This window comes from Harpia harpyja, chromosome 8, assembly GCF_026419915.1.
Source record: "Harpia harpyja isolate bHarHar1 chromosome 8, bHarHar1 primary haplotype, whole genome shotgun sequence".
Lineage (NCBI taxonomy): Eukaryota > Metazoa > Chordata > Aves > Accipitriformes > Accipitridae > Harpia > Harpia harpyja.
Window position 1 is genome coordinate 37,580,195 of NC_068947.1, and position 26,224 is coordinate 37,606,418.

At 40.0% G+C, this 26,224-nt stretch overlaps 1 protein-coding gene across 1 annotated transcript in view; it reads right to left on the minus strand.

The window, feature by feature from the left end:
* Positions 1-2: 2 nt before the first annotated feature.
* The window catches only part of CRYBG3 (crystallin beta-gamma domain containing 3), a 97,253-nt gene continuing 71,031 nt past the window's right edge, over positions 3-26,224 (minus strand). Inside the window, exons 14-22 of the mRNA XM_052794842.1 lie at positions 24,860-24,986; positions 23,827-23,859; positions 19,804-19,913; positions 19,165-19,291; positions 10,041-10,180; positions 6,484-6,607; positions 4,129-4,287; positions 3,367-3,526; positions 3-1,976 (exon numbers count right to left, since the gene is read on the minus strand). Of these exons, the coding sequence (XP_052650802.1) occupies positions 1,888-1,976; positions 3,367-3,526; positions 4,129-4,287; positions 6,484-6,607; positions 10,041-10,180; positions 19,165-19,291; positions 19,804-19,913; positions 23,827-23,859; positions 24,860-24,986 (1,069 nt within the window). The 3' untranslated portion in view covers positions 3-1,887. The remainder of the gene's footprint in view (positions 1,977-3,366; positions 3,527-4,128; positions 4,288-6,483; positions 6,608-10,040; positions 10,181-19,164; positions 19,292-19,803; positions 19,914-23,826; positions 23,860-24,859; positions 24,987-26,224) is intronic.

The following is a 26,224-nucleotide window of genomic DNA, read 5'->3' on the forward strand; positions in this document are numbered from 1 at the left end:
TGTTCCTCCTAAAAAAAAAAAGTTTTATACAATTAAAATATACATGCTTAGCATTTTACATTCAAGATCTCTTAAGTACAAAAGCCTGCTTTGCTTCATTATGTAACACTGACACACCAAATATGATTTAGTCATTCTAGGTTTAGACTAGAACTTTTTACACAGGCTTTTAAAATTTCATATGGAAAGCAAGTCACACGTAGCACACTTGATATACTGGCTTACATAAAAAAAGCTAAAGAAGTGCTTTATTTGGAAAAATATATACACATATTTGAAGATTTAAACAGCAGATTTATGATAATTTTAGAATGTAAAAGAGTAAGTGCAAGTAGGTAGTTTTTTTTTTAAATAGTACTATATAGAACTCCATTTCATACAAAAATAGACATCCATATATTTTATTTCTGTGGCAAACTTAGGGTTATGTGTTTTTATTTGTTTGGGGATTAATCCTGTTTGAATGCACAACTGGAATAGTTACAGCTTTTGGAAACTAAAATATCTTGTCTTTAGCGAACCTAAACCTCTTTAAATAGTTATAGAAATACATACCCTGAATATACAAATAAGGAAGAAAAATATTACATTTTCAATGAAGTAGATTAATTTAGTGATGCTGAAATCAAATGAAGTTACCAGTGACCTAAGGGACTTCTCCTCCATGTCAGTTGTTCACAGCCCTACACCTGTCTGCAGTTCCTTCTGTAATTTTCAGTGTTGAGCCAGGAACATGCTTTTAAAGCCTGCAACAACTGCAGTCCAGTAAGGTACTTGGCCCTATCTGCCTCAAGTGCTAGCTAGTAGGCTGGTTGCATAGTGCTGAAATTGAGGAGAGCACCAGCAGGCCAAGGTCCAGACCATTAGCTGAAGTCCTTATCCTTTGGCCCAAGATGTACGTGTTGTTGATGAGATGAGCCACAGTTATGCCGTTCTTTTACCATTAGGCAGGTGTTGAAATGCAGGCTGCTAGCACCTTTGAAAATACATACTAGGAAGAATGGTTTTCTGAAGGAAGATATGGTTTAAAGACCAGATTACATTGTATTAAATTAATCTATATACATCAAAACAAAATACAGGTGGAGTTAAAATCATTACTGCTCTAAATGCAGCTAGCCCTTGTAGAAGTCTAGCCTGACCCGGGACTGTATTCTCTTTTGATACATGCATATAGGGCTCCATGCTAAAGGTGATCTTCAGTGACAACCTGGAAACAGGCCATGGGGTCAGCAAACCCAGTTCCTGAATCTGGAAATTTGGTACCATTAAAACAAATGGAGACAATGGCCTACCAGTAACATTAGGGGGGTGAAAGTCAGGCTTTTGCTGTTGCCTCATTTCACATGCTGAGCTGGTGATTCCAGTTCAGAGTTGTCTTTTTGAACAAAATAAATCGTATTTTAGCAAGATATGATTTGAGCTTCAGGATCGCTTGGAGCCTAAATAGTTTCACATAGGACATAAAAGTCCCACTCAACCTCCTTCAGGCTCATCAACTGCATTCATTCTTCAGTGAGCTTCTATCAGTTTGAGAGGAAGGTGAAGACAACATTCTAAAGAGCCCTTCCCATATTCTTTTGTAGTTCATATCCTGCAAAACTGATGTCTAGCCTTTGCATTTACTTCTAATACTTCAGATGAAGAGTAATAGTGACTTTCATAGGAGCGGTCTCTAAAGAATCAGCTTCCCTGCGGAAAGACATTGAATCAGCCTCCCATCTTCCATTTGTGCAAGATTCAGTTGTTTTAGGAGTTGGTGCTTGGTATGAAGGCAAGTAGAGAAGAGTTGCTTCTTAAGGTTCCAGTGGTGTGTGACTTCAGTAGTTTTTTCCCCCTCTAGCTGTTAATAACCCACATGAGGCCCATCTGTGTGATGGGTTTTACTCACAGTATTTCAATATCCCATTTTTGCGAACGTCTGTTGTCTACTGGCTGATTCATAATGATGTGATTCTTGTCATAATAATTTCCCCCTTAAAAACAAAACAAAATCATGAAGGAAAAATTTTTCTAAGAAATGCTCAGAAAAGTCTATGCATAATCTTTAAGAAGTGTGACCAAGTAGGAAAATTAGCTGAAAAATAGAGATTCCATGAGGCTGAGGAGCTCCATTAGTTAGGAAGCAGAGCATACCACAAACTGGTGCAAATGTGCACAGAAACAGCACCTCTAAAGAGATTTTCCTTTTGGCAGGTACTGAGCTCCCGCTCTGTGTCTGGACTTTAAGGCACATATTGCTATAGTAGAAATACACAGATTCACAGATACACATAAGATTAGTTGGTGTAGAATATCCATTTCAACCACAAACTTAGGAAGTCCTTAAAATTTCTCTCCTTTGAATACATGTGGCATAGAAATGACAGTGCGTTTTCTATCATTATACCATAAATAAAAATCCACTAAAAGAAATAAATGTTCTAAAGAGCCACCCCAGCCTTCAACATTGTATTTTGCAGTAACCTAGGCAACACAGCTCTCTGATACTGTCAGAGTTGCCATCAGTATCACCAGTTGCATTTAATAGCTTTGTAGTAACTATTTACAAATTAGTAATGGTGGTTAAACTCCTTAGTTCTGGAAGCCAGGAATGGTCTATTAGTTCAACACCACAGGGCTGAGAATTCATTATCAGTAAGTTTGAGCTGCAGAGGTCAGATATGTAATGGCCAGAAGGACATTCATTGAAAAGGCTGACAGCTTCACCTGTGGGATGTGCCATTACCCTGGTCTGTAAGCCCTGCAGGGCTGTTAGGCTATCAATTAATTTACTTAGACCTTTCATCTGAGAAGACAGCAGGGTAGAGCCCCCAGCCTCATAACCAGCCACCGCCCCACCACCTCTCCCTAGGGATAAAACCCTAGGGCCAGCAGCAGGGCTTGAACAAATGGTGTGTGAGGAACAGGCATTTGCCAGTGAGGCAGTTTTACCAGGATGGCTAATTAGAAGGACTAGGATTTGAGGAATGACAATTTTAACCAGCCTGAAAACATTAGGAGTGAGCACTTTCCTCTTTTTGAGCCACACCTATTCCGTGGATCGCTTTTCCTTCACCATTTTGTCTTCTGTAACTTGCATTTCTTGCCATCAGCACTACTGAACTCCCTGAAGTACAATAGTTGATCTGATCAAAATAAACCTCTGGGATCAAAAGAGTAAGGTTACCCCCCCAGCCCTGTTGTTTCTTGTCCCACTGTCAAGCAACTGGACATAAACCTAACAGGAAGGATAGGATTCAGTATTTAACCTTAAGTACATAAAGAGCTGGAATACATCAATTAACCTTGATCAAAAAATGCACTTGGAACATGTGAGGTTTGGTTGTTTTTTGTTGTCTTTTTTTTTTTTTTTTTCTTAAATACCTTTAATGTCAAGCACCAGTTGGTCGCTGAGGTATGAACTGATGGTTCCATCCTCACTGAGTTTCCACTTTTGCCTGTCCTTCCCATGTTCTGCCCAGAGCGCGACTTTGGCCCCAGGCACATCTCTGCCACCAATGACATCCAGACAGGCATTGTTAGCCTAAGAAACAAGAAGAGAAGTGAGATCCAGGCGACAAAGCCACAGTTTTGTGTCTGACTTGTTTCTGTTTCAGGCACCAAGCATACTGCAGTAATAGTGCTATAGTGGGCAACAAGCCTGGCAAGCAAGCTAGTAACAGATTATTCAGCAATTGACCAGTTGCTTGATCAAAGGTGGTGGTCTTTGTTACTTCAGGTGTTTCTTATGTTAAAACATTAGCTTTTTATATTAATAACAGACTATCAAGTGCAGCATTAATACAAAATCACTTACTTTCTTTGCATATTACTTTTCAGAGAAACTCCTGACTCTTTAGAGGTAATGAACTTAAACTTGCAACTTTAGACAAAACCAGGTTTCTACTTCCAGGAACATCAGTCACATTAGACAGATGTGAAAGTAGCCCAACATGCCAAAGCAGACAGATCAAATCTGTCTCTACATAGTCGGAGGAGGTAGGTTCTAAGAGTTTTGGTTTAAGATGCATGGGAGAGGCCAAAAGCTATCCTGGTGTTAATGCTAGCCTACAGTAAAAGCAAGAAGTGAAGGTGAAAGGACAGCAGGTGATAGAACCCACCCACTTCCAGCATCTGGAAACTCACCTTGGATTTGAAGAGTCCACGACAGTAGTGCCAGATCTGGGTATTCTTGCCATTATATGGGGACGCACATACTGATGTTGCTCTTATATCTGCTAGGCTTCCAGTGACTGTCAGATACTTACCTTGGGCTCGGTTCTTCACTCTGAGGTACACTGCTGGCTGAAATAGTGTGAAGGAAGATAGTTAACAACACAGAGATTAAGAAAGTATATGTGAGAATGCCTCTTGTCCATTTTATATCAGTTTTTTGAAGTATATGTTCCATTTCCAGTTTCAGATGAGGATGAAACTCCAATTTTTTGTTGGGAACAAATATGCATGTAAAGCAGCAGTGTTTTTCACAGGCAGATAGACAGTTGTAAGCAGCAATGGTAGACAGTTATGGGGTTTTTTTAAATGTATTTATGCCTATAGAACTAATTCCTGTGATACGCAAATATCTCTAGTTCAGCACATTTCATTCATTCCAAGGCCAGTAAATGGGCTGTAATCCACAAGCTGCTTATTCTCAGGACACAAAACTTAGAGTCACATATCCAGCAACTTCAACCCCCATTAACTGGAATATATGGCAGAGAAGTTACACCATGACTTTTGAACATGGAAAACAGAGTACTGGCTTGGCATCCCTGTTTACTCAAAAAAAGAAGAGATTTTGTAGGGCTACTACAGGAATCCAGCTTTTGCTCTGTTAGTCACCCATGGTGGCGCAAATAAAGGGCAGCTCTGCTAGAACCCCAGCTCAAGCATATTTTTCTTCCTGGAGCTTTGAATCTCCTTTTTTTCCACATTAAGACAAACCCTAAGGTACAAAAAAGCCTCTCTCCCACCAAGCATCCATAAACTAATGTGTATTAGTATAGTGTATAGTTATTCTTTACAAGAAAGGGATCGTATTATGAAGTCACTGAGCAAAATTTTTGTATCTCATTTTGCGTAAGTTTCAAATGTTTCACTTTTTCTTGCACTACCTCTTACACTGGCAAACTTGACTGTTTTTGTAATTTGTAATGGAGCCAGAAGGAAGAAATATGAAGTGATGCAGGTTTGTAGTATTACTCCAGCCTCAAAAAAAATGACCATATGCCCACAGAAGTGTCAAGCACAGGCAGCTGACTGCACAAACTCAAGGAAGCCCTCAGTTTGCAGGGTTTAAAACAAAACAAAACAAAACAAACAAACAAACAAACAAAAAATCACACAAACCCCAAATGCCCAAGTCCCAGCAAAGTAGCTGAAGTAGGCCTTTATAACTCTACTCACTGTTGCAGTGTAAAAAAGGATGCTACCAGATACAAAAGCTCTTCAGATTGCTGGCTGGAGAGAGAATTGTGTTTTTAAGATGAGCAAAAATTATTTTCATTACTATTTGCAAAAACAGAGCCAAAATGGGATCCTTTGGTCACCACTTCATGGAGCTGTCAACTTCTTGGACTAACAGATCACTGGGGGGTGGGGGCAGATAATGCATAACTAATGCTAGGGATGATTATTTTTATTCACTGCAACATTTCCCCAGTTGAATCTAGTGTTTAAAAATAAAGCAGCATTTGTCACTAAGCGGAAACAATTTGTTTTGTGAGAAGCAGAGCTAACAAAAAACTCTTTTCCAGCGGAGTTACTGCTCACATTCCTCGCCACTCTCCCTGTCCTTTGCTTATCTGCCCAGATGCTGCCCTCCCACAGCTGCGTGGCTGGGCACACGGCAACATGTTCTTTGACTGGTTTGGAGCTTATGTGTGTCACTGATTACGTGATGTGTCTTAGAAAGGCAAAGAAGCACAATTGTACCTGCTTTTCCTTGAATGAGGGGCATTTATCTCAGTCTTGCTTCTCTACCTACCTTTCATAAAGCTCCTAAGAACTTTGTGGTTTTGAGACCCGAATCTTTGAATGAGATTGAAATTGGCATTACTTGGGGTGAAGCAGAGAGTGAAAACCTGGTGGGACTGCATAAACGTTGCTTCTTTTGGAAATCCAGGTTACAGCACAGTAACATTTGTTCTTGCTTCCATTTATGTTAATTATGAAACAAACCAATATAGAATTGGTTTTCTCATTATTATTGTTGTATAGCAAAGAAGTAAAAATAGAGCATCTACAGAACATGCTAATGAGCCATTCAGAAAAACAAAACTTGGCTCCAAGAAACTAGGAATTCTTTCCCTTTAGGAGCCAATAACTGCCACTGGAAGAATTTTCTGCTTCAGTAATCTTCCAGTAGGTCCTTCCAGCTGTCATCATTTGGCCTGATTTAAGGAGTACAACGCACACCATTATACTTAGTGGTAGAGCTGATACTTGTGCACTAATACCTGTCCAAAAAAAAATTGTCCTTGTACACTGTTACACTACCTGCTTCATAGGACGAAGGGAGCCAATTATTTTCCAGCCACTGTGTTCATTCCAGTTTGAAATCTCACTGGGCTCCAGCAGAATCTGCTTTCCTAAAAAATTACATCCTTCATACGCAATCCACCTGGATACAAAAAAAGACTACACGTTAACCATAGCAAAACTAAACTACAGGCTTGTTGTTCAGGACTGTGCTCTTGAAAGCCCCCAAACCTGTCCACAGTAGTGCTAATATCAAACCTGTATTACCATGCCGCAAAATGCCATCCATTTCAGTGCTTTAAGACCTGTTTTCTGTTTGTCTGCCTAAAACTTGTAAACTCCACTCCCTGCCCCACCCAAATTTTTCGCACAAATATGAGAACTTCCCAGATGGGAATAATACATTGTTTCAGTAGGCATGCATTAGGAAACTAAGAAGCCACCCACCAGACTGCACTACGTGCAGCTTTGCCTGCTTGTACATATTAATTATGAGAGGATCTTGTCCAATGTTTTCTTTTGTTACAGTTAAAGCTTTCTGTAGCTGTTCCACTTGTCTGAAAACACATACAAAATATTTACTCCAAAACCTATACATTGCTGTGACAGACTTTCCTGTAGTGAACATATCTGAGCCATGGACATGGCTGAATAAATACTTTGTTAACACAGAGTTAAAGCATCAGCACATATATATCCCTTGTTATCTAGACATCTGCTCAGTAGATAATGTGCTGCTGCTTATAAAGGCAGCCTCAGGATCACAGATTGGTTTTGTTTATATCAATAGGACATTGTTATGCACAGTGAATCCTAAATGCTTGGCTCATTAACTCATCTGAACACAAAGCAAATACTGGTTTCCCCACATTACCTGTTTTACAGGTCAGCTGCCAAGAGCAGGAGGGATGGCTGCACTCTTAAGTCAGTGAGAAAACATCCATAAACAGTGCTCACAGCACCTGTAATTTACTTTTCCCCATTGTGCATAATTTGGGGAAACTGACAGCCAGCCTTGCTTAGGACTCCATGGAGGCTAACATGCCAACTGTGAACTGCCTTGTAACGAGGCTGTATCACCGTTTCTTCAAATTAAGTCCCATAGCTCCTGACTAACAGGTATTCACAGCAGCCTGACCACCACTGTGTGTTCCTTATATTTCTAGCACATTCCTGACTTTTTTCTTGCAATGCCTTCTGTGAAGTTACTGAGAATTCACTGTTAACGTTGTTCTCAGAGCATCAAACAGTCTCACTGGAAATGTAGTTTCTGTTGCCAAAGCAGACATTTATAGGAAACAGAGAGGGGAAGGACTGTTACAGTAATAACCATCTGAAGCCAGGGTGAGCTTCTGGCATTCAGCAACACAGACAAAACACATCTCAACTTTCAGGCAGATCAGCAGCCTCCACTGTGCCATCTTTCCCACACCCTGGACCACCTCAACCCCAGCCCCCTTCGCCAAGCCACAGTCCATGCTGTCTTATGCCATTTCTGACTGAGGTGGTCAGTTGGCTCAGGAAGGATCCCTGTACCAAAGCCTGGCAGCACGATGCCATTGGTATAGGTACATAAATCTCTGTCATTGTCTAAAGCTCACAGCAGGCTTTGTGGCAAGGAGCCAAAAAACCTCTAAATCCACCTTCCTGAACTCTTGATCACAGATAAGGCAGATAAACCCTCTAGGACATCCCACAGACTTCCCACAATCACCTGCCACCCTCAACCTTTAAGCTACCTATCTGCAGTGTGGGATGGGGACAGGCTGTGGAGGTCTGTTTCCTGGGGAGCATCACAAGGAGCTCAGAGAAAGTCCAGCCATTCTGCCCTGACCCTTCCCAGAGACAGGGAACTGGCTAACTTGGCTTGGATACTCAGAAATGAACAGGAAGATAGAGAAGGGGCTGGACAGTTGTGCTCACTCTCCCATGCTTTTCTACTATGTGGTCCCAAAGCCATCACCCTTTCTTTACAGCCAGCTGCACAGGCAAAATGATTTAATTTCCAGTTTCACACCCCTGATGAGAGGGCAGAGGAAGGTCATAAAGAGACGTTCCCCAACAGGACACACTTCAGACTCCAACACCTCCACAGAGGCATGAAGGTGTACACACCCCCACCAGAAATGTCAGGTGTTTCTCCTGAAGGCAGCCTTTCCTCCTCTAAACTAGCACAGATCACAAGGAATGCACATATGCTGTTCTCAGCCTCAAAGGGCAGCTGCTTACCACTCTCACCTGGGGCACCTCAAGACAACAGCAGCAGAGGATCACTATGTATTTTCAGCAAGGGCTCAGGATGGAAGTGGCACAGATGTTAGGGACTAGAGTTTATAGTGAATTGGCAAAACTCTGTGGGGAAGCTTATATTCACTATGGGCCCACAGCTAAAGTCAACAGCTACTGACTGCTCTTAAAGAAAGGGAGGTTCAATCCTTAACCAACCTTTGAAAACACTTGTGTGAAATTCCTGAAAGAAAACAGTCCACAGTGCTCTGGAGCATTAGCTAGGTCAGGCTTAGCCTTTGTACCAACCTCAAAAAATCAGAGGAGCGCTCAGCAGTGTTATCACTTGTATCCATAGAAGGTTTTGACTTCTAGGTAGTAACAGACTTGATGCATTCGAAAAATTCATCATGAGAATCACAACAGAGATATACCTAAGCTGTGAATAGTCCACACTAACTTGTTGCCCAAATTAGTTCAAATTTTGCATGGTTTTGTGTCATCCCGTAAAACCTCTCAAGAAAATTGCAGCCTTGTCTGTGAGAAAGGTGGGGAAAAGGTTAAAAATAAACACAGGAAACGTGTGTTGCATTAGAAGAATAGCAGTTTCCAGTCAGTTGCAGGAGGAGACGAGACTCTGCAAGTTATTTGTTGTTGCTGTGGATGTGGAGGCTGAAAACCTAGCCAAGACAGAATACTTGGGGAGCTTCTCCAAAAGGTGAAAGGGGGAGATGCGGAAGAGGTTAGAAGGTCACTTCTGCAGATGTAAAATGGTTTTCACAAAAGACTCTGGGTGTGTATTCAGACTCATGAAGGCGGGTTAAACTAACAACAGAAGCAAATTACTGTTCCAGCTGTCAGATCCGCCCCAAGCTTCTCTCAGAAGTTGCTGCCTCTTTGGCAGCTGATCAGCACGTCAAGCAAGCTTCACTGAACCACCACAGTAGTTTAAGTTGGATCACTGCAGTTTATAGCTGGTATTTTACAGCCAGTTAATAAAGGCAGTCCAAGTTTACTCTACCTGTCTTTGTAAGTCAGCAATCAAAACTTATTTACTTTTGGTTCCTGGCTTGAACAATGGGCTCTGTTGTTTATTACTCTATAGGGATAAAAGGATGATTCTTACAGGGGAAAATACACCCTCTGCCCAGAGTTTTTGTTCATTTTGAGTCGTGATACAAAAAGAGGGTCTAGCATTCAACCACATTTTAGGATTTTATATTGTCTTAAAATAGAAGTTAGAACGTAAAACACATCCTATGGAAAAAGGCAGTAATTGGGAGAAAATGCATGCTTAGTATTTAGCTCCTATAATGCAAAACTGACAAGAATGTTTCTTCCATACTTACAATCCACTTTTCACCCATACAGACTGAGTGTAAAAATGAAGGTCCTCATTCAAAACAGAATTGATGGGTTCACTGAAGTGCAGCTCTCTGCCCTTGCAGCATTTCAGAGCGAACAGACTGATGGAGGGCTCAGCAAAAACCTGGGGGGGGGGGGGGGGGGGGGAGGGGAGGAAGGAGAAAAAAAAGCGAAGTTTTACTAGGAATAGTCTAACTTCAGTTGTTAGGCATGATGCACACATTTGCCCACTTCAGTTTAATTTCCACATGCTTTTGGGTTAGATCATGCTCCCTCAGCAAATGTAACAGCAAGGAAAAAAAAAAACAGTACATCCACCAAAGCACACACAGCTGAAACATACTGGATTTATCAGTGGCTTTGTCATCAGAGTATAGTGCCCCACTGACACAGGCCAGACACAGTGAGTCGCTTTGAGATGCAGAAAGGCCTCTGTTCGCATTTGAAAAATCTCTTTTTGATCCGATTTATATCATCAGGACCTTGATTCCTTTTCATAAATCCAGTTTATCTATTTATTGATGGAACAGGTTACAGCAGTAGTTTTCAGGGTGATCTGTAGTTTGCATCTAAAGTGGCGAGGCAAATCACAAGTCTATTTTCCATAGACTTCAATTAGCAGTGGTTCACTGGAAAAGTCTTAGGGATCTACAAATTGGAAAAGGTTAAACATGTCAAAACTAAAAAGTTCTCAATGTTTTTAAGACATTGCTATTTTTCTTCTGACAATCCTGAAGAAATAGCATAATTAATAACCCCTTCAATCTCATGTAGAATTGAAACATTTTTCACTTAATGTCCTCTTCTACAGTTGAGACATTGCCTATGAAAGCAAATAAAAAGATCAGTTTGCACGAAAATGTGGTACAGCTGTAAGATCAGCAGAAAAGCAGAGAGAACAGATTTAAATACACAAAGCCTGTGCCTTAGCACAAGGAACACTTGTTGAATTTTTCAGCATTTTTAACCTAAAACCATAAGGGAAGTATCATAACCAAAATCATAAGCACTTGTAATTTGTATCTTGATGGAGCTAGTAAAAGAAGGAGGAACAGGTCTGAATAACTGCTTCAATTAGCAGCTTCTCCAGGGAAGTAACCTTGTTCTTATGTTACCCCGAGATAGCTAGCCCAGGCAAAAGGTACAATTTCTTCTGCAGGGAAGACATGGCCTCAGGTGGAATGAATGAAACAAAATCTTGAATTGAAGTTGACACAGGCACTGAGTAATTAAGAGAACTTAACTTTCATGTTTGAAGAGGCACATGTATTGTAGTGAAGTGTCTCTGAAGAGCTCAATGGTGATTCAGGACTTACAAATTTACTGGCACTGACTCAGTGCACTTGGTATGTAGCCGGTTGTTCAAATCCTGCCTCAGAGAAATTGCTTTCCTCTGCCAACCGGCGCAGGGACAATGTAAATCATGCAACAGTGCATGGACAGGGAGTTTGCTGAGACATTTTAAAGAGACTGGGATCATCCAACCGGAGAGATTTTTAAAGCCCACTGCACTCCTAAAAAACGAATGTTACAAAACAGAAAGAGATTAAAACCCACAATGTTTTTATTTTGCAATGTCAGTTCTTCTCAACTGCCTTCTGCTGGATTAGGTGGGTCAAATTTACAGTGTGTGTCTAAAGGCTTACTTTGAAATCTAGACCAGCAGACCTAGTGCCGGCAGCTACTTCTCAGGTTGCTTTGCTGGGCAAGGCAGTATGACCACACTCCAGTTTGCAAAAGCCTACTCCCTTGGCACTGGCTTTCACCTGAGTGGACACCAGAAGCCATGTCCAGAACAGGTCCAACAAGGAAAATTTTCACAAGTGCGTTAGTAAGCATGGGAAACAGCATTTGGCATCCTTGTTGTTAGACATTGTTACCAAACCCTAAAATTTATCCTGCTGTTGCAATATTCAACACGTTAAGAGACAGGGATGCTGTACTAGATGGACAAATCATCTGATCCAGCATATCCATTTATACACCAAGAATCAGAACAGCAAATTGGTGAAGTCAATTAAAATGACTCTAGCTCTCATGTGGTTGAGACTGTTTGAACTCAAAGGGCCTGAGAAAGCCCTGTCCGGTTGCTCAGAGTCCCAGCCTGTGGGCACGCAGCAAACATCGCATCTATGACACACATAACTGATCACAGGGACTGATACCACCTTTCCAGTGAGACCTCAGAAGGACTCCACTGATCTTGGCACAGATGTGAAGCACAGAAAAAGAAAACATGCTGCTGTCTCAAGCACTGAAGCTCTCATATTTCCATAACCATATATAGAACAATGAGCTGATTACTCACTTTATATATACCATTTTATACCAACAGCTGGCAGCAGTGACTTGGCCTGGCTTTTTTTTCTCTGATTTTGTTTTCATAGCTCCATGGAAACTACCAACAGTAAAAAACAAGGTTTTGAGGCTATGCTGTTACACTTACTAAAGGCATCTTACTCCCACCCTTCCTTGCAGAATGCTGAGGTACACTTTCACCCATTTTCAGGGTGAAGAGTCATCACCAATAGGTGAGCATGAGACTGACAGGATCAGCTTTCTTCACCAAGGCCCAATCCTGACAGGTCAGGGAGGAACAGGGCTCTCCGAGAGCCAGAGGAAGGGCAACCAGGCAGAGAACACAAAAGGGGACAACCTCAGATTGTGGTGTTGTTTCAGGCGGACCCCAGTCCCTGATTTTGAAAGTTGAGCTAAAGACCTCTACATTTACCCACGATTGGCAAGTCATTGCCGTGTCTAGGTCAGGATTACTTTAGCTTTCTTTCATAATTATTTCAAGGAAAATACCTGAAATGCCATCCTTTGGGGAAAGCTTGCCAACTGCAGGAATAACAAAGCGCTAAAGAATTACTTTACTTGATCTTTGTGTGTTAAAGAATGAATTGCCTTGCTTAAACCAGCACCAATAAAGTTTCAAGAGGTTTTGCTTGTCGTGATTTTTAATGCCAGCGTGCAGGGAGAAATTTGAAGAGATTTAATATATTCAAGAAGCCGGTGATTAAGGAAAGCTATATTTACATAGCATTTCAAGATATAAGCAGCCTTGTGAACTGTTATATAGTGATATTCTTTACTTAACAGGTGTGGTAGTCTATGGCTAATACAGCATATGCTGCCATGAAAATGACACAGCTTTCTTCCCTCCCCACAGTGTGATTTCAGAGGCTGAAATGTAAGCCATGGAAATCAACACAGTAAAAATCTCTTGCACAGTTCAACTCAGCTCACACTTTCCCCTCAATGACTTCCACCTCTTTTTAAGGGAAAGAAGCTGTGCACCACAAATTTTTCAGTATTCAGAATTTTATACTTTACCAGTTCAGAAAAAAATGCAACGCAAGCCTGATGTGTTTGATATTAAACAAAGATCAGTGCAAGATGAGCTTCCTTTCAAATGCCTTTTGTTTGCAGTGCAAGGCTTAGATGCTTGACCCACTGAAAAGCAACAGTGTACAGTCACAAAGCAGCTAAGCAAAAGATGCTACAACTGAAAACCAAGTGCAGAAGTGAATTTGCACACCTGCTTATAATAAAAACAAGTACAGTTTTAGCTATGGAAAACATACAGATAATTTTTCATTATGAATTTTGTGAAAATTATTACTAATAAAGCCTTTTTGAGAAGGGGTCACCCCAAAACATACTTTTCCTCGTACCTTTTTTTGCAAACTTAGATTTTGCAAACTTTGATGGGAAAGCCTCAAGAAGGCAAAGAAAGAAATCCACAGGGCCAGACTAAAGCATGACTGTAACCCAGTCATGGGAAGGATTGGTACATTTCCCCACTTTGCATCCCTGCTGACCTGTTGCTATGCAAACAGCATTCGCCAGAGCCTTAACTGGAGGAGACTCCACAGCTGTATTACAACATCCTTGGAAAAATCTTCACTCTTCAATCTTGGCTAACTCATCATTTACAACCGTCTTTACTGAAGCTGCGCTCACCTGCCTAGTCCCTTCAGTGTCGGACGGATGCCTGGCTGAGAGGAACATGGTGCTGGATGACAGTAACACCCATGGTCCAGTCCCAGCTACTCAAAATGACTCATTGCCTGGCCCTGGGAAACACCGATTAATTTTTGTATCTGATTTCATTATTTGCCTCACAGGAATGCTGGGGAGATTAGTTAACACCTGTATTTAACTTAGAAAAGATAATCAATACAGAAATACAGGAACTATCATGATCAATCAGAGCAAGAATAAGGAATGCCTCACAAGAAAATGGCAGGGGGGGAAAAAAAAAAAAATGCATTGCACAACCTACAACCCAGATCTTATTTTTGTTTTTAGAAACTATGAGACTGGTTTAACTTTAGGGCTGAAGTTAACATTTTAGAAGAAAAACCAACTGCTCACTGCAACAGTCCTGGATAGTCTTGTCCATATAAGTCACGCCAAATATTACAGAGAGTGCGACAAACCAACATGCCTGAGAAAAGGCAGCACTAGAGCTGAACTCCCCATTGTAAGAACATCTTGTAAGGGTCTCTATCCCAAAAGATTAACCTCTTCAAACAACAAACACCTGACAAATGCCCCAATAACCAACCATGGCCTTATAAATGGCCCAACTGACTTCATGCACTCTCTTGCCACCAGGTGAGCTGCCCATGCTTTCCTTTTCATGAATTCACAGGAATGGAAAAGGCAAGTCCTTGCTGATGCAGGCAAAGAAACCTGCACCTCTGCAGCAACGCTTAACCTGCGCTATGTTTACCCGCCTGCAGAATGGCTATTAACAACAATACCAGCAAGTTTCATCAAGAAGCTTTTCTTAAAGAGTGCTTTGGGATTTTTAGATGAAAGAAGACAATGAGAGGCAAGTTATATTAGGTTCCAGTGTTCTACTACTACTACTAAATAGATGTGTACCTTTCTAATGTTAAGTGGGCTTCCAACCTGTGTAACTGCCTGTTCACTTAAAGAGATACATTCCTGTGAGATACACTTTTTAGCATATTTTCCCCACTTAGAAAATAGTACATGAAAAAGACTCGTTGGTCTTTCAGAAGCACTCCCCTTTTCAGAAGGAAAGAGGCCATATAACACATTGCTGCTTGATATACGATCTGGATTAATACATGGGTATTGCAACACTATTTTTCCTCTCACAATACTGAAAACAAAGGACATTATTTTCTCATTATCAAGGTACAGATATGCTTTGTTTCTTCTTTGTATCCTCTCATTAACTTATAGCTTCTCCTAAATGCTCCCAGAAGGACAAAACAGTCCAGTCTGAATTTGAGTAAAATGGAACAGTAGGGAAAAAATACAGGTAGGGCCTCCTAAAGATTTAGTTCTATTGTATTATATGCCTCAGAAAATAAGCCAAGATGGGAAAGAGGTTCCTGGGAATAAGGGAACATCTTCCCCACTTTCCTTACAAACCTGCCTAACTTTTGGTTTGCTACACCCTGAAAAACAGTAGAGGAAACTGGTTACAAAGATGTGCTTAATTCCTCTATGACGCCAGTGCATAATAAATGGAGAAATAACCAAAGTGGAACCATGTTAATTTGTATTTCTTGAGAAGTGGGGAAGTGTGTGCACGGAGAGGGTGGGGGTAGCATGTCATACTTAAAAGATAACTTCACTTTTCAGCAAAGTACCCATAAAACATCCCTCCAAGAGCTAAAGGTTAGAACAAAGCTAGCCAACCTAAAACACTGTCCTCACAGCGAAGAAATCAGACCATCACTAGTCTGAGCCTGTTTTCTTATCCAAATTCATTTTGCAAGGCTCTGAAAGTTTTGGGTTTTTTCTATTCTAATTGGGCCAACTCAGTGATTTAGAATGAGATTTTTCATTTTTTAATGTAATTAAGTTCTTAAACAAGCAAACTATATTTCTGGCAATTTTCAAAATAAAAACTCCAAAGTTTACTTTCCTAAAAAACCCCCCCAGAAAACCAAAACTTTTTTTTTTTTTAAATTTAGAACATTTGCTATATTTGTTTGCATCAAAGCTGTGTTTTCCAGAGAACAAGTATTCCCTCAAATCCTTTCCTTATCTTCAATTGGTTGATCTATTTTCAAAAAAATCAGTAAAGGCTTTGCAGAAGTTCTTAGCTGATTCGTATAGATGAAGGTGTTACTGTTACCTTACTTGGCCACAAAAATCCCACTGCAACCTTACAGTGTTGTTCCATCAGGGCACAAAAGCACACCCATGCCATGAAGGAGTACTACAAACATGTAACTTCAGTCCTCAAATTCTCCTTCCAAAATGGAGAGTCCAGAAATCTTATGGCAGCTGACAACATCCAAAAAGCCCCTCAAAACTGTTAGATTTTGAATGAAAACTCAAAAAGTTACACTGAAGGTACTGCTACATGCAATAGCAAAAACGTTGCTAGATGTTCCTTTTAGTTACCAGAACAGACAGGAACAGAAAGGGCATCTTGATTCAGGGTTGGATGCAGAAATCAGTGTGGATGCCCAGCCAAGGTGCACACTCCGCAGGTGTGAGTGACCTGTGCTGACTGCTACATTTCACAGCTACTTTGGAGTTAGCCCCACACAAAGAATCCACATTCTTACATATGTCCTGCAGATAAAGGCCCAGACTTAGGACTTGACTGAGCTGTACAATATCAAGATAACATATAGTTAATTATCATTACAATCTTGCAAATGAGAAAGGGACTACCCAGATCCTGTGTCCCCATTTCCTCCAGATTTGTTCTCCTATCCCAAAGGACTGGCTGAAACAATCTACTTCTAAAATATATAGCTGGACCACACCTATACCACTCAATGGACTTTGACAATGGTTTCCAAAGCCTGGTAGTGAGCTAGCCTTACGAGTCCTTTGTGCTGCTAAAAGCGTATTTTTTTTTTTCCCCCTCTGCCAGTGCCACACATAGGCCTCTACTTCTAGTCAACATCTGGGATGCAGAAACCTCACACACTAATGCAACACCTGGCTCCCTCTAGCATTAGAGTCCTTCCAACAGTTACACTTGCAGCAAATACATCTCACTTAAAGGACAGCAGGAGACAATGCACATTCAGGGTTTGGTGTTGGGGTTAAACATTCTCCCTCTTACACATGAGCTATCGAGATACCTTAGGTCTGAAATTGGGCTGGTATTTAAAGCTGAACAATGGAAGGAGTTCCCAATGTCACAACTGAATTCAGTAACGCTATACAACAGTGCCACTTGGGAATACGCTTGCTGCTCTCTTGAATGAGCTAACAGAAATATCTTGTAATAAAAAGGGCTCTATTCCAAGAACAGTGCACTGCGGACAATGCACAGAATTAACTATGGCTGTTTCTGACCACTGACCAAACTTACTGCTGCGTGCTTAACATCACGTCTGTACTACACAATACCTCTACGCACTGTCCTGTGCGATTAGCATACACAATGTGCTAGCGGCTGATGAGGGCATTTCTATTTGTAAAACAGGTGTGGTTCAATAGCATTTTATGCTGTTTAGTGCCTCAATTTTGTGAAATACAAGGGCTCCTATTTGCAAGAGAGGAACTGAACTAAGAGGTACAAGCCCCTTACAGGAAGATGTGAGTAAGCTTCCCACACATAACCTGCCAAACACACTTCTTCCAGGGCCTGGCCCTCGGTAATCAAGGGCTGATAGTAGCTTCCTACTACGCCAAACTGCATAGTTACTTCCCTGTGAGATTACAGGCTGAAGGATTTGGATGAGACCTACCATTTCATGTCAAAACTTCACTCTGATTTAGCAGAGCAGAGTCCAAAAGCCCCATGTGAAAAGGAGATCTTTAATCTGAAAATCAGGCTCTCAGCACGTGGGAAGCTATAGCTCCACTGAAGTCACTGTATCTATGTAACCTAGTGAAAAGACCAGCTCTCAAACTCGAGTTGTACATCCTTCCCACCACGTCCATGGCTGTTGGTGACTGGGTTCTTTTTGCTTTGTTTTTTTTTAATCTGTTCACAAATGGAGAAAAAAGACTTAACACTTGAAGAAAACTGAATTGAGTAATCCTTAAAGTCTAGTTTTCTAAGAGTTAAATTGAAGGGCACATGTCACATAGACTGAGTTTGTGTTCTGTGATCAGGGAAGGAGGAAGAGTTTTGGTGAAGTTGGTCAGTGCTAGAGGGGAGTGCGCAGAGCAGCCACTTGCTTCTCACTTACCAACAGCGTTATGGCCAGCTTATCTTGGATGCTCTTGCACAGAAGCACATCAAGATATGGAACAAAGGCACAGACATGACAGCAAGACTCTAGAGGCCTATGTCCTATGTGCGGAATTACAATAGGATGTACAAAAGGCTGTATCTAACTTGTACTGGATAGCACAATGCATTCCTCTCCAATCTTCTGGGCATAGAGCGACCTCGTATCTCACCTTACTGCTACAATAGGTCACTTGACTGCAAGTTGTGTGCCTGCATAGTACAACTAACGTGACCTGAAAGTCACATGAAGACTGTATGCATGTGTAATAAGTATGTGTCCTGTATCTCAGAAGTCACCAAGAGAGAGTATGGCCACATGAGCTTTGGGCTGGACTATGATGTGTCATACACAGCTCACAGGCCACATGCGTGGTATATTATACCACTTTATTGACCAATGAGATTTGAGATGCCATTAGGAGGTGAAAATCTTTTTTATATTTCTGTAAAATAATTAGTACATTAAACAGCATTATGGCAAGTATATGCTACCTTGTAATTTCAGTTTTCATGTCTTCTGTGTGTACTTTGCTTTAAGACTGAACGTTGGCTGTAGGCCTAATAAAAGAAGGCCTGTATGCTTAGATGGCATGACAAAATGTCTCACTGCATACTAAGCTTGCTGAGCTGTATTATGAAGACCAGTCAGAAAAATGCCAACCAATGCAACTCATACAAAAGAGAGCAACTCTGAACCCAGAACACCCAAGGACGTGCGCCTACAAGTGACCATGTGCGTGCGTGCACGCAGCCTGGCTTGTTCCTAACCCCAAAAATCCTGTAAGCCAAGAAAACAAACTTCACTTTTCCCTGAGTGGGAGTTTGTTTAGCGCAAGCACTTGCTTCAGACATCTGACTAGGAAAAGAGTTCCAAAACATTATTATTATTATTTTTTCAATAAAGTCCTTACATATTGAATAGGCTTGAGGGATTTGATTGTAGCAGTCGGGCAGCCACAGGAACTGAGGTCAACGTAGAGGCCTTCTTCCAGCACACAGTGATTGTCAGTCATTTCCCCTTGGTAATACAGGAGCCAACTGCAAGAATAATGTAACAACAAAGATTAGCTGCTCTAGCTGCTTATTAAGTTTTTTTCAAGATTTAGTATTTGCTAAGGAAATAAGGAATAAAAAAGTTTTTGTTCTTGTTAAGCTAAAAATAAGGTGACTTGAAAGGCTACGTGACAAAGCAACCAAAGTAGCAAAATCAAATCATGTGGTACAGAAATCTCAGTTCCAGAGTCAAACGACGCAAGTGGAATGCAGACACTTCTACTGTACCAAGTTCTCAAAATCTGGAATAAATTCTAACTGAAGTTAAAAAAAGAATCACAGTAACTGTGCAAACTTCCCACAGGGAAAGCAAAATGCATACTACCCAAAACAATGACAGGACGACAGTTACTGAGATGCATTGCAAGACATGGGTCTAAGACATGATGGAATATGATGGGCATGTGTTATGCACTTTCAGCTTTCTGAAATTTAGTAGCATATAAAAAAAAATTTCGTATTACTTAAAATGGTGGCATGTAAAACAACTGACTTACCATCCCCGAAGAACCTTAAAAGAACATGGTATGAATGATGTAAAATCAGAAACTTCTGCTGTGAAATCTATACATGCTCCTTGGAAATGTGTATTACTGAAAGCTTTGAGCTACAAGAACAAAACAAAACAAAACCAATGACTAGAAGGAAAACGAACGCATTATCATTAATGTAAACAGAGATAGCTGTGCTGTTAGAGAAGTATCCATTCAATTCACAGAGATACAATAAATAGAATGAATTCTCATTTAAGGAATCTTTTACGTTTCTACAGCCACTTTATTTTCAGAAAGATCAATTGTTTTATCATCTCTGGGCCAGGTACAGGATGCTTCCCAGTGATGCTAAGGCAGTGGTATCAAGCATAAGTTCAACTGCAGCAGGAGAGGGCCCAGAGAAAAAGAGAAGGCTAGGACTGAAGGATGTTATCTTCCATCCAAAGTACCCATGAACTGCAGCTAACTCTTGCTACACAGCTCAACAATCCAGTATTCAAAACAGGACAGGGAAGTGTTGGTCAAAAGATACAGGGCGACTGTTGACAAAGTGCCTTGAAATCTTCTGTGACCACAGTAATTGCAGGTAGTTTCTCATTTAAGACCTAGCAGGAGAATTTCTGGGGGAACTGGGTACAGCCTGGTAGATGCACCATGAACTTCTGATGTTCAGCTAAGCTGTTTTTACATGTCATGGTGAAGAACTTCAAGCCACATTGAAATATATGCCACCAGTAAGACGTGATCAGTTCACCCTGAAAAAGCAATAAGGTTGAAAATGTTGCAGTAAAAGAAAAAAGAAAAGAAAAAAAAGAAAAAAAGTAGTATGATATAGCCTATCCTCTATAGCAAAGTCGCCTAGAATTCTGTACCCTTGGGCCACCACTGTGTAACTGAAGTGAATTTCTCTTTAAAGCCTGAAAGAGAGGCTGGAAAAGAATGAAAAAACTAACTGTGTCAAGCGAACAGCTCATATTCTGTAATGGAAGAAAAACACGATGGCTGTTTCAAGAGCTACTTCCCCCTTCATGCCCCAAATTGGCCAAGCTTCCTGCCAAGAAAAGAAATCAAATGCTTTTGCCAGTACGAGAAGGCCAAACACAAGTATCAGCAAATGATTTTATGGAAAAGCTCAGTCTATGTTTTTAAAAGAAATGAGTATGTTTCCTGTTGGAAAGAACAAGAAAGGTTTAACCTGGCCTTGCATGCTGTAACTGCAAACTGGAGAACACTAATCAGCTACAATATAACGAATAAAGTATAACTGATTTTTCTGTAAATATAATTCCACTGCTATATCACAAAGCATCTATTTAAGCTGTAATTACATAGTATTTTCTACCCACTTATTGCAAAGCTATTTATAAAGGAATATATATATATATACACACACTGTCTTTCTTGCATAGGCCAGATGCTATGCAAGGCTTTTAGAAAAGGCCTTTAACTCATTTTTACACAGATTGTATCTGATAATGAATGATGGTCTTAATTTGACAAAAGCTGGGGTGAAGTACTGATTCCTTAGTGAAATCATTGCATATCTGCAATTAGTCTCAAACTACAGCTACCTCTACTTTGTCAGGGTTTGACATTTACTATATGAGGTCTCGCTTCCTAAGAAGTATTGAAAATACAAATACAAGTTATCACAGCAATCATCTCTGCTTCCTAAATCACCTGTACAAGTCAGCTGCTATTAAAAGAGGCTTTGCTCTTGCTGGGCAAATCCCAGTTTTATTTTTAATAAATAAAATGAATGGCTTTTTAGAGTTGGTGATTTCAGGCATTCTTACATTATATGTACTTTGTTTGTTACGGATCCTGGCAAGAGGAAAAGGTCATGGGAGTTACCAAGGCATTTAAAAAAAATTAGTTGCTTTTCAATTTCTGATGAGCAACTAAAAACAGAAGTGAAAAAAAGACACACTCTTGTAGACAGTGAAAACAGTTCCCTTAGCTCAGACATATGTTTATTAAAGGTAGAAGAATGTATAATCATTCAAAATAACCAGTACATGGTTTATACAAGGGTCAAACATTAGGCTCCTTAAGGATTTGCCAGCTCATACGCACCATGCTTTGAAGTTACAAACTAGGAGACTGTTGCATGCATGGCAACTTTGATTTTACTCTGAATGGGAAATTTTTTGTATTTCTCCAGAAGACCGTTTTTTACTTATCCTAAGTGATTAAATGTTTTCCCATAAAAAAACATACTCAAAGTATTTCCCCTCCTAAAATAATTGTAGCAATATGAATGATGTTCTTCCTTTCCTAGCTTTAGGGCAGAATCCTATGAAAACCAGGATTATCATAAGTCAGGATACTATTTTTTAAAAATGGTGTTAAGACTGCTGTTAGAGAACCCAAAAGGCAAAACACAATCTAGTACATGTCAGTATTTAAAGGTGACTGTGCATATACACACACACAGATTTTTTTCACATATCACTGGAAATAAAAGGACTGCAAAGCACAATTTATTGAAATTTCAAGGGTTTCAATTGATCTTAAAGGTCTGCAAAAGTGGATTAAAGCACTCAAAGAATAGTTTTTGGGAGATTCTGAAACGGTAGAAGAGTTGAAGATGAAGAGAAAATTTTTTTCAACTGTTTGGATCCCACTGGTTTCATCTGATTTGGTTATTTTATCCGGTATCGTTTACCAAGGCCTTCCTGTGAACATACTTGCAAGTCTTTGATTTGGCCGCAAACTGTCATATGAATAGGTCTGGCAGGAAATCAGTGTTTAGGACTAAAATAATACACCAATTATGTCTTCAGACAGGAAACATTTCCTGTAGTCCTGGGTTAATCATAAAATTGTAGAACTGATCAACCTGCTAAGTAACACAATGTATGTATTTCCCATGCACTTATGGCTATTATACCCCTCCAAGCAAGAAAGAGCAAAATTGTGTCCAGATGACAAAATACTTAAGTTTTCTGAAACAGAACCATTGAGCTCTAAAGTCTCTTTTGTCTGTAAAAGAGTCCTGTTTCTTGAAATAAAGTTTTCCAAATTTGCTTAATTAAGAGCATGTCATAGAGAGAGCAATATAACCACTTAGATCATCAACCATACTAGCAGCACATTCCAGGACAGAAAAAAAATCAAACAACTAACACAGGAAGGGAGGAGAGCCCTGTTGGGACAGAATGTTGTGGGAGACACAGACCATCCTTCGTGCTGAGCACTTAAGAGAATGTTTTTGGTTTTGAAAGATATCACAAAGGTACATTAATGGAACAGAACGTTGTAAGGTAACAACCAAAAGTGCAAAACCCTAAACTAACTTGTTCTTGAGACTAGAAGTGAATTATAGGGACCACTTTCTCTTCCTAATTTGTCACCAAGTCAGACATGACTTTCAGGGAAATAGTTAAAATGTATCATAGAAGAGATTTATCACAGATTTGTTATAATCAGGATGTATTCAGTTAAGGTCATATGTTCTGTGAGGAAAAGGGAAGCACAGAACAAGTGGTGCCTGCTGCTAGAGGAGCAGCTATACATGATTGAGAAAAGCATGAGCTACGAACATCCAAGACTAAAAAACCCAACTTCCCCTGTTGATGCATCTGCAGGTTTGAAGAGTGCAGTTCAATCTTCTGCAGTTTATACTCTCTTCTTCACCTCATACATGAACAAGAAAGTGACGAACCAGATATAATGTAAAATAATGGAAAGTATATATGCCACAAAGAGAAGGATAAATGCATGTGATAGAGAGTTTCCAGAAACAGGAAGGAAAGAAGATTACAGAGACTCAAAGTCGCTCAAAACCTACTGAACTACTTGCATTTTTGAGGACAGAATACTGAAAGGTATGATCTGGAATAAAGCAAAGAATAGAACATTAGCAAACTTAACCTTTATACATCTACTAGTTTCCTCAGTCAATACTTAGCTGTATGGAGATGATAATACTGAGGTATCATCTGAAGTGAGACATTCAACATTACCTGTATTTAATTATTAAATGTAGTTTAGAACTAGAGACTGTTTGTAATGTCAACATACCAAATGTGGAGGCTCATTCATTCCAAGCGGTTCCTGCAATAATATATATACATGCATATAAATAAATAAAATTAATTACAATTAATTTCCTAGAACACATGTCAAGTTCCTGAGATTTGTTAATTATGAACTCAAGAGCAGAGAAAAACACACTTCCCATGCTCTTGGCACAATTCTCTTCCTCAGCCTCTGCCACCAGCTGCCTGTAAGCTCACGACTACCTGCCTGACAGTTCAGTCCCTTTCCACGCAGAGAACTTGCGTCAGCATTAATTAGTTCATACAATGAGGATTAGAGCCCATGTAAATGTCTCTATATTTATTTTTGAGTCTATTTCTTGGAAAAAAAGACAGAATTAAAAACAACAGAAGAATGGGACACCTCTTTCAACACATGCTCTTCAAAGTAAGGTTAAATGTTTGTTCCCTTCCTATTTTCAGTGCAGTAGTGTCATTTACTATATACTTATTACTGAGGACTGTCTTTGTTTTGCATTAGGGTTTTGACAGTTCTGGCACTAATTTATTTGGGCAAGTTGCACTACCTTGGATTTAATAACGGATAAAAATATTTCCTGTCTTTATTCACTATATGTATTACAAATATTTTAGCATAAAAATAGGGAAAAAAATAAATCAGACCTCTATTATACAACAATGATACAGGCCAGATAAATTCTCAAGTATTTTTATATCCATTATCAATTAGGCATTAGAAATTACTGTGTTTTAAGGCAAATTAATCTTTCCAGGCCAGGTTATTCTTTCCACAAATGCAATTTGCCAAAGGCAAGTTCTTCTTATGAAGTTTCCCTGACAATTTTCTCAACAGATAGAAAGATCCAGAGTGTCCATTTCAGCCTCCATCCTGAACAGCCTCATTATATGTCATCTACAAGGGTCTTTAACTTGTTTCCAAGTAAACAGAAAAACTGATTAAACAGCATAGCCCACATGATAACATTATTGTACACTCTGATCTCCAAAGGTCTCATTTCTTTTAAGTTTGCCCTTAACAAGTTCTAGTAACTCACCAACTTAATAGGTCGAATTGACATGATGATTTTACTAGATCCTCCCCAGTCAAAGAAACATTTATATTTTCCTTTCTCCAATACATACTGTTCACCACAGAAATATTTCTGCTGATATGCGACCCACCTGGATAACGACACAAAAATTAAATTGAAAACACCACATTTTTCTGTGTAGTTTGATGAACATACTAATGAGTTAAATAGAACAACTTTATTTGAGTGTTCTTGATAAGTCCATCTGACAGTGTAACATCAAACCCAATGAGAGGCGCAAAATTGTCACACACTTGATCTCCTCCTTTTACGTTCCAAGCACTACTTGATAAACACACAATTTTGGGTATCTACCTTTCTATCAAATATACATTCAGCATGAGATGATGCCTTGCTCAGACGCCCAGAGGGAAGACACTTAATTGACAAGTTTTTGAACCTCTCTCAGCTCAACCATTACCTATTCAGCATCCCCCCAGACAGGGCTTTCTTCCAACTTTTCCAGTTCTATTTAAGAAAAATGGTGCAAGAAGAAAGAGAAGTAAATGAGGAAGCCTTGAAAGGATGAGATAAAGCAAAAGCTTGCAATGGTTGGCAGTTCAAGCTTCTCCCATTGTGCTTTCCCTGTTGCGATTTAAGAAGAAATCCCCAATTACGTGACACTGAGGGTCCCCCTAGCCCTGCACAAATGCTTCTTGGCAATAGCAGAAGTAGTTGGAGACTAGTTAGAGGTGCTGCTAACTTGGGCACTTTTGGTGGTGCATTCCACTCTTTGTCACCCGGCACCCAGGACTGTTGTATTAGGGACATTAGAGGGTACCTCCTTTCCCAGTCCTTTTAGCACCTGTTTATGAATCTGTCATTAATTTGTCTAATGCTTTTTTTAAACCTCCTGGTGCTATCTGCTACCACAGCCTACTTTAGCAGCAAATTCCAGAAATTCGCTGCCTCTGGTGTAAGAAACACTTTTTGCTCCCCACCTCTAAATCTGTTTTAAAGCAATCTTCAGCTAGTTCTGTAAAGCATCTCCCAATTGTTGGCACGCAGGATTCTGTGAATGCTGCTGCCTTAAGCTTGTCTACAACCTTCAGGGTTTTGCAGATCTCATTTGTATCCTTCCTCAGCCAACTCTTCTCCAAACTGGGTCCCAGCCTTTCATCCTTGTATCTCAACCTCATGAGACACTCATGAGATATCAAGAGATATCCAGTCCCTATGTGAGCAGTTCAAATCCCCCTCTATTGCTACCTGTCCTAAGTTTGAAGCTTTTTCAGTCTCACTTAACAGTTGCTGATACCTATCACCATCACCATTATGGGTAGGCATGACAATGTTAATACTGCACTTTTAAAATTACTATTAAAGTCT